General features: G+C 45.9%; 1 protein-coding gene across 1 annotated transcript in view; it reads left to right on the top strand.

Annotated features, from left to right (window-relative positions):
• The window catches only part of LOC135262792 (seizure protein 6 homolog), a 205,907-nt gene that overhangs the window by 99,983 nt on the left and 91,221 nt on the right, over positions 1-14,703 (top strand). The window contains 2 exon segments of the mRNA XM_064350048.1: positions 9,201-10,010; positions 11,121-11,239. Coding sequence (XP_064206118.1) covers positions 9,201-10,010; positions 11,121-11,239 — 929 coding nt within the window.

Below are 14,703 nucleotides of genomic sequence, written 5' to 3' on the forward strand. Positions count from 1 at the left end.
TAAGGTGAATTCTTGAATTCATATTGGGCTTACTGGTGATTCTTACAGAATATACAGTCAACTCCATAATATTTGGGACAAATACATATTTTTTCTTGATTTGGCTCTGTACCCCAACATTTCTGTTTTGTAATCAAACAATTCACATGCGGGTAAAGTGCACATTCTCAAAAAAATGTGTCTTTGCCCCCAAACATTATGAGGCTCACTGTCGAATGCCAAACAAATTTATAATTTGACTTTAAACACGTTGTCCTGGACCTCATCTGAAAAGGCCAACAAATAATTGAATTGAATTGTTTTTTTTCTGCTTGTGCCCCGAAGGCCAAGCTTGAATGCTTTATTCTGGGGCCCAGTTTTAGAGAGGGACACCCAGAACTGAGGGGGAGCACCAGCAAGATTAGCTGAGCTCTGCCTGATATAAATTGTCCTGGCGCTGGGCAGTTTGCCACAGTGAAATCCCCGAAGCAGGTCTGATTCATGAGCAAAGCCAAGTCCAAACTCTAAAGTTCGGTCAGTCCAAAAGTAAGCGGTGCCCAGCTTGACACCAGCATGCTCAATAACTCACTGGGAACTTCGGAGATGATTGACAAATGTGTGCAGTAGTGTATTGAGCCGGGCAGAGGTGTATTAAAACTAAAATCAGTGTCTGCTGACACATGCATCGCATACATCTTTGAGCTATGATCTCTTATAGTGTGGAGCATAGTGCAGGCAAGCCCTCCCCACACTTTCAGGGGAGGGCCACAACTGTCACTTTTGACAGTTGTGCCTAAGAGGAGGGTGGTTTATTGATTCCTTCGGGAGTTATCAGCAGTGTGCACACGGGGAGGGGAAGGGGCTCCTGCTTAAAATGTACACAGTGTGTGATGGCATGGAGCCTTTGGAAATGCAGCCGCTCTTCGTTTAGCGTAGCTAATTCCAAGAGCCTGTCCAAAACTCTAAGAACAAAGGAGATGGACTGTAATTTTCAAGAGATATGGTGAAAAACATGTCAGTTGTGGCATTGGTTAATAATATGGCAGGGTCTGGATTTCATATCAGACTGTGAAGCCCACCGGCATGGTGTTTTTCCCTCTCATTTTTGTGAGACAGAGATTCGTGACAAGGAGAAAGTTTAACAACATTATGAAATTGTGTTTTCATTTTCAGGAAACAAATTTCCCACGAGTCTAATTATCACGATGAACAGCATTCCCATCATTCATGTGTTGCGACATGGAATTAATTTAATTGGGACCTTTGGCCACCCCAGGAAAGAAGCATGCACTGATAATTATACATATGAATGCTCTAGTACTCTTTAATGAAATAAAATCTCATGCAAACATGAAGGATGAGCTTCATATATATTTTTTTTTTTTCAAAGAATGTCAGGACTTGTTGGATATACAGTTACACCACATGCATCCCACATAAAATACAAACACAAAAACTGCATGACTGGATTTTGGTTTGTCAAGTTAAAGCCAGGTGAAGGTGCAAGATGTCTTCTTTTTTTTTCCTTTTTTTTTGAACCAGAGGCAAAATTCAGCGTAGGAAAGATTATTATGGCCCGCTGTTCCTGCCTGGCGTCAGAGCCCGTAATTACATCCTACCCTTCTTGAGAGGGAGCAGAGTGTAACTGTTGTTTTCAGCAGCGAGAGCATGATTGGATCCCCCAGGTACGGGGGGTTTTTGATCTGAAAATAACAAAACAAAAGGCTCTGTGGAGGACTTCAGAGTGCGAAAATCCGCCGGTGTCTCAGAGCCCCTTGTAGACGTCTCCATCCGAACCGGCGGAGGCAGAAAATAAGCAGCCCGGATGAAAATACACAACTTGAGAACGTCTCTGTCGAGCCCTCCTTTCGATCTCGCAAAAAGCCGCAACCTAAACTCTCTTTGTTCAGCCAGCCGCCGCAAAACGCACGAAGAAAGTGTCTCTCTCTGTTTAACATGCAGCGCTCGCCAAGGCTTATTTGATTTATCAAAAGAAAATAAATCAACACTTTGAATTTTTTTTGGAGGGGGGGTTTATTTTTCCTGAACTTCAGCTTCTCTTGCATGCAAGCAAGCTTGTAGATGCTTGCTAAAGCAATTATTATTCCTTGTGTAAACTATATGATTAAAGCTGATTTATGATTTCAGATGAAAAGAATATCTGAAAAATCAAGCAAAAATATATCTTCTGATGCTCATTAATAGCATTTTGACTTTTTTTGTCAAAAATAGTTATTTGGCAACAATTGCTGCACCTTAAGAATGCTTTAGTTTCAAAATTGCATAACCGTTCTATTGCCTGGATGGGGGTTTGGCCATGGAGGGCTGAACAGATGCTGTATTGCATCACTCCTCCTCATTGAATTCAGTCAGCATGCCTGTGCGGTCAGTTAAGGTCGTTGGGATGCTGAAATTCTTTCGTGCATGTTTCCATCACTGTTGTGCATTCTGTGCTAATATATTTGTGGACATTTTTCGTATTCATGGTTGCCCTTTAAAATGCTTACTTACCATTTTAAAGTAATAATTGGTTTCAGATATTTTCCTGGAGCCATGAAAATTGGCTCACAATCCCTCTTCCTCGTGTTGTAAGGACGCTCGGGATGGCCTGGTGCAATGCGAGCTGTAGTGTATATAATGAACCCAAAATAGAGCCAAAAGCCACGGAGCCCCATGGGCATTTTGTGCATTTCCTACGAAGGAAAAACACCAATAATGAGAAATGTGGGCAAAAAAAAAAAAAAAAAAATAGCCAAGCCAAGCAAAGCAAAGGCTAACGAAATCCCCGAAGACATTTAATTATCCTTTATATTACTAGAGGGGAAAAGCCAGGCGAATGTCTGGGTGACCCAAAAGTGATGCGCAAATGGGGGTCTTTGCGAATGGGAGAGCAGCGCTGTCACTCACAGGCTCTCCCCCCGCATGCCCGATAGCTCCGCCTTTCAAGCACGCCGCATCACATTGCCGGCGGCGGCTTGATGAGCGGACGAGCCGCAGCCGCGCGCTTGCGAAAAGCGACCGCTGCACGAGGTCTCGCCGGCTCTTTTTAGATTGCGTTCCGGCGGCGGCCGTTAATAGGCGCACAGCTGCACAGGAGGAGGAGTGTGACGGCGGTGAGAAACTGCTGAGCCTCAGACCCAAACTGGTGAGGGGAAAAAAACGGCATCCTGGTGAGGAGGAGCAGGAATCCTCATTAACCTCGTTGTTCAACATTGAAGTGTGCGGAGACATTCTATAACATCAGTAATGTCACTGTAACTGTACACTAAAATAATTAAGTTTAAACATTTTTATGATTCCTTATATACTGCATGTATAATAATGTGTTTTCAACATCACATTGGTCAATTGGAGCTGCAGATTGCACTGGCCTGGTAATCATGAGAGCCTGGGGGAGAGAAAACAGCAGAAATAATTTTATTTTACTTTATTATAAAGTCTAAACAAGGTCTGCTGCATTCTTGGCTAGTTCTGTGTAAACATCAGGGATCAATATTTTATAGTATTTCTGTTCTTTGAAATCTAAGAAAGGAGGAGTGAGAATTCTAATGCATGCATATATTCGCCTCCACTTAAAATTAACCAGCGGGAAGGATTTGGAGTCTGCTGTCTTTGGAGGAATTTGTCCTTAATTCCTCTTTTCCCTGGATAAAGCTGCCATCCAATTTGTATTGAATATTTCATTACTGTCAACAGAATGGTCCTTGGGGAACAATGTCCCAGAAGTCGGTTTTAATTCACAGTGGCTCACTTTTCGCTAGATCAAACTACCACTTGGAGCCACATTCAAAATTTTTCGAATATTATCAGAGCATGGGGTGAGGTTGGGGTATGTTATTCCTGGAAGCACACACTCTAAAAACTAATACAGTTAGAAACGAGAAAAATTAAGGAAATGAATTGCATGAAGCCTCTTGAGTTATGCCAACTTGTTGTAGGATTAAGCTCACTCACAGTATTATGCTACTGTATGAAGTACAAGTACAGCCAATTAAATTTTCCTCCACATTATGATCCACAAAACATTTTTTCAGTGCAATCCACTTAATATCTCCCTACAAGAACATAAGCATTTAAGATGACTACACTCATTAAAATTGATTGTATTAAAATTTTCTTTCATCATTGAAAGCATTATTGAACTGAACCTATTTAGTAACTTACTTAACATAGGGGCGGAACACTGGTGCAGTGAGTAGCACTGTTGCAAGAAGGTCCTTGGTTGAAACCCAGCTAGGGCCTTTCTGTGTGGATGGGGCATGAACTTTACAATTCAAAAAGTTTGGCTAAATTAAATCCTTAGATTTATATTTTCATCTTGATTTGCACATATATTATTTGCATTGGATACTAGCCCCCAGAATAATTTCTTAGAATGTATGAATTATACTCATTCATAGTCAGGATTGCTTTGTCTTGTGCTTTCGATTATAAATAAGAATTTTTCTGTACACTTATAGTATACAGTATATACCACAATATAAACTATACCATGCCCCTCCCCTTACTACCCGCCCCCCTCCTACTAGTGGCTGAATCAGGTAATTATTTATATACGTATTAAAGGAAACACCAAAACTTAATAATTTGGAAAGCTTTACAAAAAAAAATCCAGTGGAAAACTTGCAACATTGGTAGCCACATTATAGGAAAGAGTTGGAGAATCAAAGAGCTGTGAAAGGAAGGAAAGCAGAGAGGAAACCATGAGCCTTGATGCCCTGTCAGTTTCCACAAAATAATGTGGGTGGACGTACTCCAGTTCAGGAAGGAAATGAAGTGGACCACATAGGCAGCAGCCTGCATCTTCTCTGCTGCCAGCCCTGCAGGCAGGAAAGCGGACAGATTACAAAACCCTGTTATGAAAATTAACTTCACATCAGATGATGCCTCCGCTGTTTCTTAGCGACTCTTAGCGACTCTCAAATTATAGTTCAGTAGAAAATTATTATACAAATTATATTCAATTCTCAGGCAAACCTCAGTGAAGCTGGTATATGATCTTATGATTATGAAACTCTATTCATTTTTCATGAGCTAACCTTTATTACTTTATTACTGTTTCTTTTTGAAGTCCTTGTGGGCAAAAAATCTTACGCAATGGATTTGATAAACTTCCACTTTTTTTGCAATGCGATAATATCCTCCTGCTGAATTTGGCAACATTAAGTGGTATGAAAACTTCCACAGTGTGCTTTTTAATAGACTGCTATGGAACGCAGGCCCTTTCATGGTTTATGATGGGTGAAATTACCCCAACTCACCCCTATTTCAGTGGCAATGCCACTTGGGTGCCATCCCCTCCTCTCCTCAAGTTTTAGCAAGTTTAACGATCTCACCTTTTCCATTGGCATCTCCTGGAGTATGTGACTGGCTCACTAATGCCACCACATTGAAAAGCTTGACAAGGCTCCATTTATAATCGTGGGCTTCAGAAATCTTTCAAACCTCTGCTGGCTTACTTTACGCCTTCGGGGGTCACAATACCTATGAATTTAGAGAGAGCTCATGAGACCTAGCGTGTGCCAGTGTGTCACGCAGCTATCAGTTCACTTTGAGATGGATGAGATAGAACTTGCCCTCAGTCATAGATTCTGTCGTGGATTATGGGCTTGTTTTTTGACCTGACCTGATTTCTTCCGACTTTGGACCCGAATAGTTTCTGTTCTGTGGAATGTGGTTAACCCGGAGTTTAATTTGGAGCACTGTATCCCGGATTCCTCCTCCGGAGTCTTGCTTTTGTAATGGAAAGGCACGGACTAACAGGTCTTCCGGAGGCAGTTCCGTACACAAGGATGCAGCTCCAAAGATTTCTCCCATCCAAGCCCTGGGCACTGAAATCCCTCTTGACCAATATGTGCATCTCCCCCCACTCTGAAGCGAAATTAAAGGAGAAAAACCGACTGCTCTTTTCTGATAGTAGCACACACAATGAAATGACTCCAGGATTTGTTCTTCGTGAGCTGGAACATCCAGGCAAGTACAAGCGGCTTTGGAATTACTTGAAGTGTATTTTCTTCTCTTAGATGATGAATGCCCTGAAGCTGGCAAGTCTTCAGTAACTTCTCGAAACATCGAAACTATCCTTCATCGCACACAAAAATTGACTGTGCCAATCAAAAACAAAAACATACAAAAGAACTGACATTTAAAAAAATAATAAAATCTTCAAAAACTGAACTCAATAACGTGGTACACTATACATGCTGTTAATGTATACACGCTCATGCATTTTCATTCTCATTCTTTTTACTGCTTCATTAAGGCATTTCTGAATCGTTACAACGTTTGCAGTCCAGTGTTTTTATACGTGCAGTTAAATAATCACTCTAAACCAGTGGTTCTCAAACTCTGTCCTGGGAGATGTCTGTGTGTGCTGATTTTTTTTTTTCCAACAGCAATTGCAATTCCAGAAGTTTAACAAGGTGTTAATTTTTTATTAATTATGCGTTTCATATTTGAGGGGTTATTTACCAACTAAAGCCACATTTTGTCAGAAATAGCTATGCATGACATGATGAATCAAAGTCCCATATTCACACTGTGTTATAGTATATTGCAAATTATTTGCAAATTATTTCATAAAGAGATGTGATTTTTTTTAACTGATCAAATTAAAGACTGAGGTGAATCAATAGGCTTTTAATTGGCAAAAGTGTGGACATCTGGCCACTGAAACTAACACCTGGAAGCTAGTGAACAGTTCAAAGACAAAGCAAATGATAACGAGCTAAACCTGCATCGTGTTAACAGGTTTAAGGGAAAAAAATGATGAAAGTTAAACACATGTTCAACAACTATAATTGACGTGATTGGCTGTAACAAAAACCAGCATACCAGCATCACCGCTTGGTCCTGGGGGACCTGCTCTAGAGAACAATATCAGATGGCAGTATTGACAGACATAAATCTTGTGTCTGCTAAATGAGTTGGCAAAGGATACACTGGGACAATAACGCAGTAATGGAAACGATTTGGCCTGGATTCAATCAACGTTCGTCCTTCAGTTGGGAACACGCATTTAAATGCAAGTGCCTTTCCTTTACAAACACAGTTAGATGAGTTGAGCTACCCACTAAACTACTGTAGGTCTGTGAGAAAACAAGGTTGCACGCATACTGTTATGTAGTCACAACTTAAATGTTGATTGAGTGTGAACAGTCATCTATTTACTGAAGTTGGTTCGCTGAATTTGAAAGAATTTCAAATGTTACAATGTCAACACATTTTGTCACATAAAAAATTACCAGTGAAAAGTAAATTGCGATCGTGAAGATCGTGTGCAAGGACAAACCCCAACCTCAGGCGTTCAACGAACTGTACCGTAGAAAAAGGCAGTCTCTGTTGTTTGAGCAGACAGTTAATGCAACAGTATGTGTTTATATTTGGGCTGCGGTTAGGGACGGAAATTAAAAATGCCCCTTTCCCCCAAAAGCTCAGCTTGCGCATGCTCCACCCCCCACTCCCCCCACCTCACCCCGGGTGTGTCTATCAGTTTTCCACCGCTGTTTGTTTTGGCAGCCCTATTGAGCCACGGAGCAGGGAACATTTCTCTGGGGTTACGCACGGCTTTTTAGATAAGGCCTTTTACCATATTTTTGAAGTGGTTTATCTCTACGAGACTTTTATATTGCTTTGTTTGATTTCTTTCCCCCTCAGCTTTTCATTTCAGCTGGATGGTCTGATGCATAGCAAGGGAGGGGAGGAGGGGAGAGGGGAGGAGGGAGAAGGAGAGGGAAGAGGGGAGGAGGAGAGGGGAGGAGGAGAGGGTAGATGGGAGGAGGGGAGGGGCGAACAGAGGGGACTAAGTCACTCTGTCCTTCACAGACAATCTGTCCACTGCGGAGCAAAAAGAAACAAAAAAAACAATTCACTTTCTGTCAATCGCGCATCACATGTTGGCGGAATGTCTCGCTTTATACGGCACAACGCAGTTTTTATTCTTTTGCCCCACGCTCTGATTACAGACCTCGTTTCTGACGAGGAGCGGTCGCACTGAAATATTGCCCAAAGTGCATTGGAGAAATAATTGCGTGTTTGCCGTTTGAGCGTTTTTTTCCGGATATTTCTCGAACGGTGATGGAGACGGACGCGCACACACGCCGCGGTGCCGGGCTGACAGGCTACAATAACAGCTAATGCTTTATTCGGTGTGTGGTTATGCCTTTCTGAATTGCTCGCTCTCGATTGTTTTTAGGCCTCAATAATAGCGAGCTGCTGCCTCTCCTCCCTTTTTTCGGCCGCTTTTGCGAGCCGTGAGGCTGACGCGTTAAATGGCAATTTGATTTTAATCCGAGCGAAAGTTATCGTTCCTGTATAAAATACACGTGGCTGCCCTGGAGACACCCCAGCCCTGTAGAGAGGGGTTGACTGTGTGTGTGTGTGTGTGTGTGTGGTGGGTGGGGTTAAGAAGTCTTGAGATCTCATCACCCGATTCTTGCAGGCTCCTCAGCTAGGGTTAACCAATTTTCCCTAACCAGTAAAAGAGAGTGTCGTGTTGATACAACGAGCTCCGTTGTTTTTGTAGCCGATTTTTTGCGCGAGCTTAAGGACGGCTAATGGAGCCGAGATGAGGCGTTGTGATGAATCCGACTCTTCCCTCGGCAAACAGAGAGGGCTTCCCGAGGAGCTCCTGATCTTATCTCCACTCAGGTGCAAGCGAGGATAATTATTTTCCTCGCCGCTCTTATTGTATTTGATAATTAAGCGATTCTCGGGGCCGACTCTTCCCATTTTATTAATAATAGGCGAGGGTAGGCGGGCGAGCATTCAAATGAGCAATTATCGCAAGGTTATCGCTGCAGCCTGACGCGCCAAACGGCATTTTCAAAAAGGAGGCCACCCACAGAAATCCATCTACTGTGGTATTAGCGCTTTTTTACTGCTTCCCTTTGTTCGCTCGCCTAGGTGCTTAACCCTCTGTTTAAGCTGTCTCTAATCACAATGCGGCTCAGCTCGGCGGCACGCGTAAATAGCTTCGATAGTGCCGCAACCCCCATCGTCTCCACCCGGGTTTGGGCAACAAAAAGAGGTTCTTTTTTCTATTCTGTGAGTTTTCGGAGCTTCTCTGTGGGGAAAAGACGTGCTTTTTGCACAAGATGGCTTCTCGAGTGAAACGTTCCCCGTAGCCCTCGTGTGCAGTAGCCTTGAGTTATTTCTGTTAGGTCTCACAGCTCCAGCTGACCACTTTTGTTTGTGTGTGTTTTTTTGTGGGTTGTTTCCAGGTCTTTATCCGGAGCAGAAGAGCGCGGCGGGAAAGAAGGAGTTTGCCTTCGAGTCAGCAGGAGGACCCGGCCCCTTCGCGACCACCCATGACACCGAAAGGGAGGTCCACCCGGTCACCACGGCCTCTCCGCCCAACTTTCCCCACCATCGCCCGCTCTTCAAGGGGTTCGTCCTCCACGAGGGGTTGCTCACAAAAGACTTCAGGGGAGACCAGCAGTTCTTCGCGGAAGATGGGGCCTTGGCGGCTCACCCAACGACGCCCGCGCCCGGCTCTCGCTTCTCCGACGACGCCTCGACCCGGGTGGTGCCCCACGAGGATGCCCCCGCCTACTCCGACCTTGCCACCACCGCTGCCACCACGGCAGCCACCCTTGCCATGACCACCGCGGCTGCCGTTACCATGGAGCCGCCCGTATCCATGGTGGATGCCATGGCGGCTAAGGGTCGCGGGAGGACCTCTGAGGTGGAGGTCGCAGTGACCACCGACTCCTTGACCACGCCCGTCATGCTGACCTCCGACCCCCCGCCGCGCAGAGACGGCCCCGCCCTTTCCGTGCCTGCGAGGGACGGGCCCCCCGTTCGGGACGCGGTCACCGTGGCGACCAGCCTCGCTCCTCCTCGGGCCCTGACGACTTCGACGGGGCAGGGCGAAGAGGAGCCGCGCGCGCCCGGGGCAGGACGCAACCCGGGCCGCGGCGGCGAGGTCACCACCGCGGCATCCTCCACCTCGTCCTCAGGGGACGTGGACGAGGAAACTACGACAACCACAATCATCACCACCACCATCATCACCACCATGCAGATGCCAGGTACGTACAGCTTAGCTGTTGGCACGGATACAGCTACGGTACCGTACTGAATATAATATAGTGATTATATTCACACCCGCTTGAATCTCTGCAGAGCAGTACATGCACTCGGGTCTATAAATAGAAATAACATCTCTGTGAACATATTATGCCTGTTTGAATGTGCATCTAGAAAGTATGTGTGTCAGTATGTAAATGCAGTATTTACATTCTTTGAAGGTAAAATTGTCTTTAGGCAGTGTATACTTTAGACCCAGATGGAGCCCATTACAGATGGCACTTAGCGTCGAGTGACCTCTCTTTGTACCCCTCACTTCCAAACAGCTGAGGGGCTTAAAGTAATTGCTGCATCAGTATTCCTGCTTTTCTCTCTCTCAATCAAGTGCCCCTGAAATGTAGCCTGGAGTACCAGACAGCTGCCTGTGCTGTTCTGTCTCCTTATGTGAGTTTAAAAAAAAAAATAGGGAAAGAAGATTCTGGTGAGAATGATCCAGGCACTTGTCATGTCACAACTTAATTGACAGTTTACCCACAGGGCCTCTCTAAGGGCGAGATTGGGAAATTTCCCCAAGTTCTGAGAGCAGGAGCTGCGTACTGTGCTGGGCTGTGCTGAGGGGTGGAAGGGGTGGGGGTGGGGGGGTGGGGTGTAGGCTGCCGTGCCCTCATTGGAATGGCGGACATGTGCTCTGTCCGTGTCACATGGGAAGCAATCGTGACACGGACAGCGCGGAGAGGGGGCACTCTGAGAGTGCAAGACTGAGACGACGTGCGAGGTGGAGTTTTGAGAAGCGCTCCTCCTCAGGAACTGCTCCTCTCCCAAACTGGGGGGGGGGGGGGACTCGAACCGCAGACTGGCAGGACTTCAAAGCGACCGGAACTGATCCGGGGGCCAGCCTTGTCCCATGATCAGTCTGCGGGGACAGAGGCCCCCTCTGTTTGTCCTGAATAAAAACGGGGAAGCTGGAGTCTCACTGGGAGGTGGGGGGGAGAGTCTAGGGTGAAGGAGGGGACAAGGGCTGTGCTGAAATTAGACAAGGGGAGAAAGAGCGCCTTATTATCTTGAGGGAAGTGACTTGATTGCACTTTTTTTTTTTTGTCTGTCTTTATCAGTTCCGTGCAACATGAACTACACCAGTCCAAACGGGTACATCGAGACTGCGTGGTACGACTCCAGCGCGGACTGCACCTTCACTGTGACCGTGTACCTGGGATATGGAGTGGAGGTCCAGGTATGTACGAGCCCCTGTTGTGGTCATCGGTAGCGGTGGGACATTTTCCAGTTTCCTTCACATGATGACAAGCTGATTCGTCCTTGCAATTACTGGAGCACTTTTTTTGGGTGCCTTAGCAGACCTGCTTAAAGGTGTCATAGAGCATTTCCGGGTTTCCTTCACACAGAATCCTGGGAAAAAAATACATGAATAAGCACCCAACAGTTATCTGTCTCCTTTCCAAAAATGATCAGGCTTTAGTAGACTGATAGGCCACAGAAATTGTTTGATAATTTTTTTTATTTAGGTATTGTGGGAGAAAAGACATACAAATAGACAAAGCTAGGGTTTTTATTTAGCTGCGTTTTTTTAGTTACTGTACCTTATCCAATAGGAAAAACTGTAACTACGAGCAGGAACTGTCATCCTCCGCTTTGCTATGGGGTGTGGACCATGCAGTGGTTAGCTGGAAAAAAGAATCGCACATTACAGTGAAAAGTACAGTGCTTTAGTTAACTTTAACGAATGTTGCCTAATGAGATCGGTTAGCAGGTTCATGGAACCCTTGTTATCGCTCTCTGAGGCGTGGTCATGGGAGACTGTAGTTGTAAAAAAAAAAAAAGAATCTGCGATCAAACGACCAATCACAAAAGTCTAAGCTGCTACTGACAGTGACCAACCAAAGGAGTGGAGACATCAGCCACCCTCTGTCCCATTCCCCGCCCCAAAAGTCCCCTGAAAAATCTCCTCGCGAGCGGGAGAGAAGCAAGTGTGCGCGTCACAGCTCTGCGCTCCAGAGACCGCGCTTGTTCACACGAGACAGAAACGCTCCCCCCGCTCGCTGGCTTCACGGCTCCACGCTCACGAACGCTCCCCCCGCTCGCTGGCTTCACGGCTCCACGCTCACAGACACCGTTCGGTGCGCTCGCCTCCCAGCTCCACGCCTGTGTGATATTTATGGAACTGAATAAACGCCACAGTCCCACCCATAGTCATCATTAGCTGGGGTGACCCTTCTCGTTTGCATCTTCCCCATTTCCCATAGGTACAGCGGGAGCAATTCCCCCGATGCGCTCTTGCCGCAGGTACTGCATTACTGCAGTCAGATCTGAGCGTAGCCTCCAAAACTGAAGTCCAGTCCCTTCACCGCTACAACGCCATACTGATACCTCCCCATGGCCTTTAACCACATCGCTCTGTTTATCATAGTGAGGCATGATAGCGCAAGTTTGGTGCAGAATTGCAATCAGCTTTTTATTTATTCCTGTGGGCCTATGAAAAATAGACATACTCTGCTGAATCAGGGTATGTATACAAATTAGCTGCTGATTCATGGTAAAGTATTGCTGAATTGTTTTTGTTTTCCCCCCAAAAAAAAAAAAATTAGGGAGGAATAAAAGGTAAATCCATTCAACACCTGGAGCAAAATACAAAATGAGTCTAGGATATAAAAAATGCATCTATCCACCTGCCTGGTGTTGTTGCGATTTATTAAATGATGTGCAATTTGTCTGCTTGTTTGTTGTTTTTGTCTACTCCGCCTCTGTCTGCTGTAATCGATACACTCAAGATGAGCAAAACAGCAGAGCCAGGCGTTTTTGTTGGGGACAGATTCGTAACGATCCATTTAGACGGACGGCGGTAGCGTACGTAGGCCGGCGTCGGCAGGCGCTGTGGCCGTATGTGTGAAAGGTCAGCCCCGTGGCCCCTGCCGGGTTGGGGGGGGGGGGGCTCTGATACGAATGCAAACGGGCCTCGTCCCCCCTTGGGCCCGCCCCTCACGGTAGCGGAATCCGCGCCTCAGTCAAACAGGGGGCTTATCTGCGCAAGGCGCACCGTCTGCGTTATCTGCGGCCTGCAGACGCCATGTTTTAAGCACGTCGCTGATAAACCATACGCTGCTTTTCTTTTTTCGAGCATTTCCGTGGAATAACATCAACGCCGTGCGATTTCCCTCCAGTCTGCTAAAAAAAAAAATGAAAAAAAGTCACAGCCATTAGCAGAATGCATTGAGGACGATGACAGGGTCCGCGTAACCGATGTCTCCCTGTGACCTCAGGCCCCGGCCAGCGTTTGTCTGGGCCTGCACTGATAGTTTTTTCCAGCCATTATGCACCTGCTGAACTGTGTGGACCGAAGTGATTTAAAGATTTACAATCACCTTCGCTCGGGGCCCCCCCTTCGTCCCCTTCTTGATGAACTGCTCCCCCTGCATATTCATAATGTGCCCGGGAGCTGGCTGGGCGAATAATGCATCGGGAGGAACGAGGCGTTTGCGCGAGGAGACGGTCGTCTCGAACGTCACAGCGAAGCTGCCCACCGGCCTCAGGGGAACCGTTTAAAACTCCACGGGCTGCTCGATGGCTCCGCTTGGCCCCTGCCCGTGCTGCTAAATGCCAGGGAAAGCATGCAAATGTCTCATTTCTGTTCCTTTTTTCAATTATCCTGAGAGCCTGATGCGTAAAAAAAGCTCCTCCCGTAATTAAGTTATGGATTAGAGTTTCACTTCTCAAGTTTATTGGAGGCTTCCTGATTAAAGGAGTCTTTTAGCAGCTATCGACTGCGAGCTCACGGGTCAAGATAGATGTTTATTGTATAAATAATGCAGACATCCTGGGTTGCTTTTAAGATGGCTCTATGCTACGCTTCATCCAGATTTCACACTTGGTTCACCATGGTTCAGAGGCTGCTAGGTTCAATTTCCGAATTAATTTCTTTTTCTACTCAATAAAGTAATGGAATCTCTGTGCTTGGCTAATTCCTTGTGACTGTCATTGGTCACTCAGGTTTTGTAGAATGGTTCAATCAAGCACTGAGTGCTTGTTGCCATGAACGCAAGCAATCTTCGTGTCATCATCTCCCAGTCTTAGGGTACATATGCTCTCTCTCATAGTGATGAGTCAGCGCTCGGCTCTTGGCTCATGCCGAAACCCTTGGCAACCTATCAGCTGGGAATGCTTCATTCACCAATTACACGACCAAACTTGAGATCCTCGACTACAGGACGTGCCTCGTCTTGTGCCTGTTTAAGACCAGGATTCAGATCCTTCACTTTCACCCAGAAAGTGTAAGACTGGCATTAGCATTATCAGAGTGTTGGAATCATTTAAAAATATTCCCATAACACCACTATCTACCAGCCAATGGCGGGACATGCAGAGTACCTCATTCCAACAGGGAAGGGGATGGCACCCTTACAGTTACTGTTGCACTCTCAGGCCTGACTGGTAATAGTCCACCCCAGCACTTTCGCACGTCATCAGCACAGTGATAAAGCAGAGGAACTAGAGCTGCAGTAGGCCCCCTCTCAACAACCGGACTTCTGTCAAATACACACATCATGGTAAATTTAGGACTCCCGAAAGGTGAGCTATTTGCTTCATCTTTTCATTTTAACAGAACAACATCTGTAAGCATAGTGCTCTCCATTAGAAAACATCTATCAGAGAGCAGGCTGCCCATCTGAGTGCCCATAGTGCAAG

This window comes from Anguilla rostrata, chromosome 9 (genome assembly GCF_018555375.3).
Source record: "Anguilla rostrata isolate EN2019 chromosome 9, ASM1855537v3, whole genome shotgun sequence".
NCBI classification, from domain to species: domain Eukaryota; kingdom Metazoa; phylum Chordata; class Actinopteri; order Anguilliformes; family Anguillidae; genus Anguilla; species Anguilla rostrata.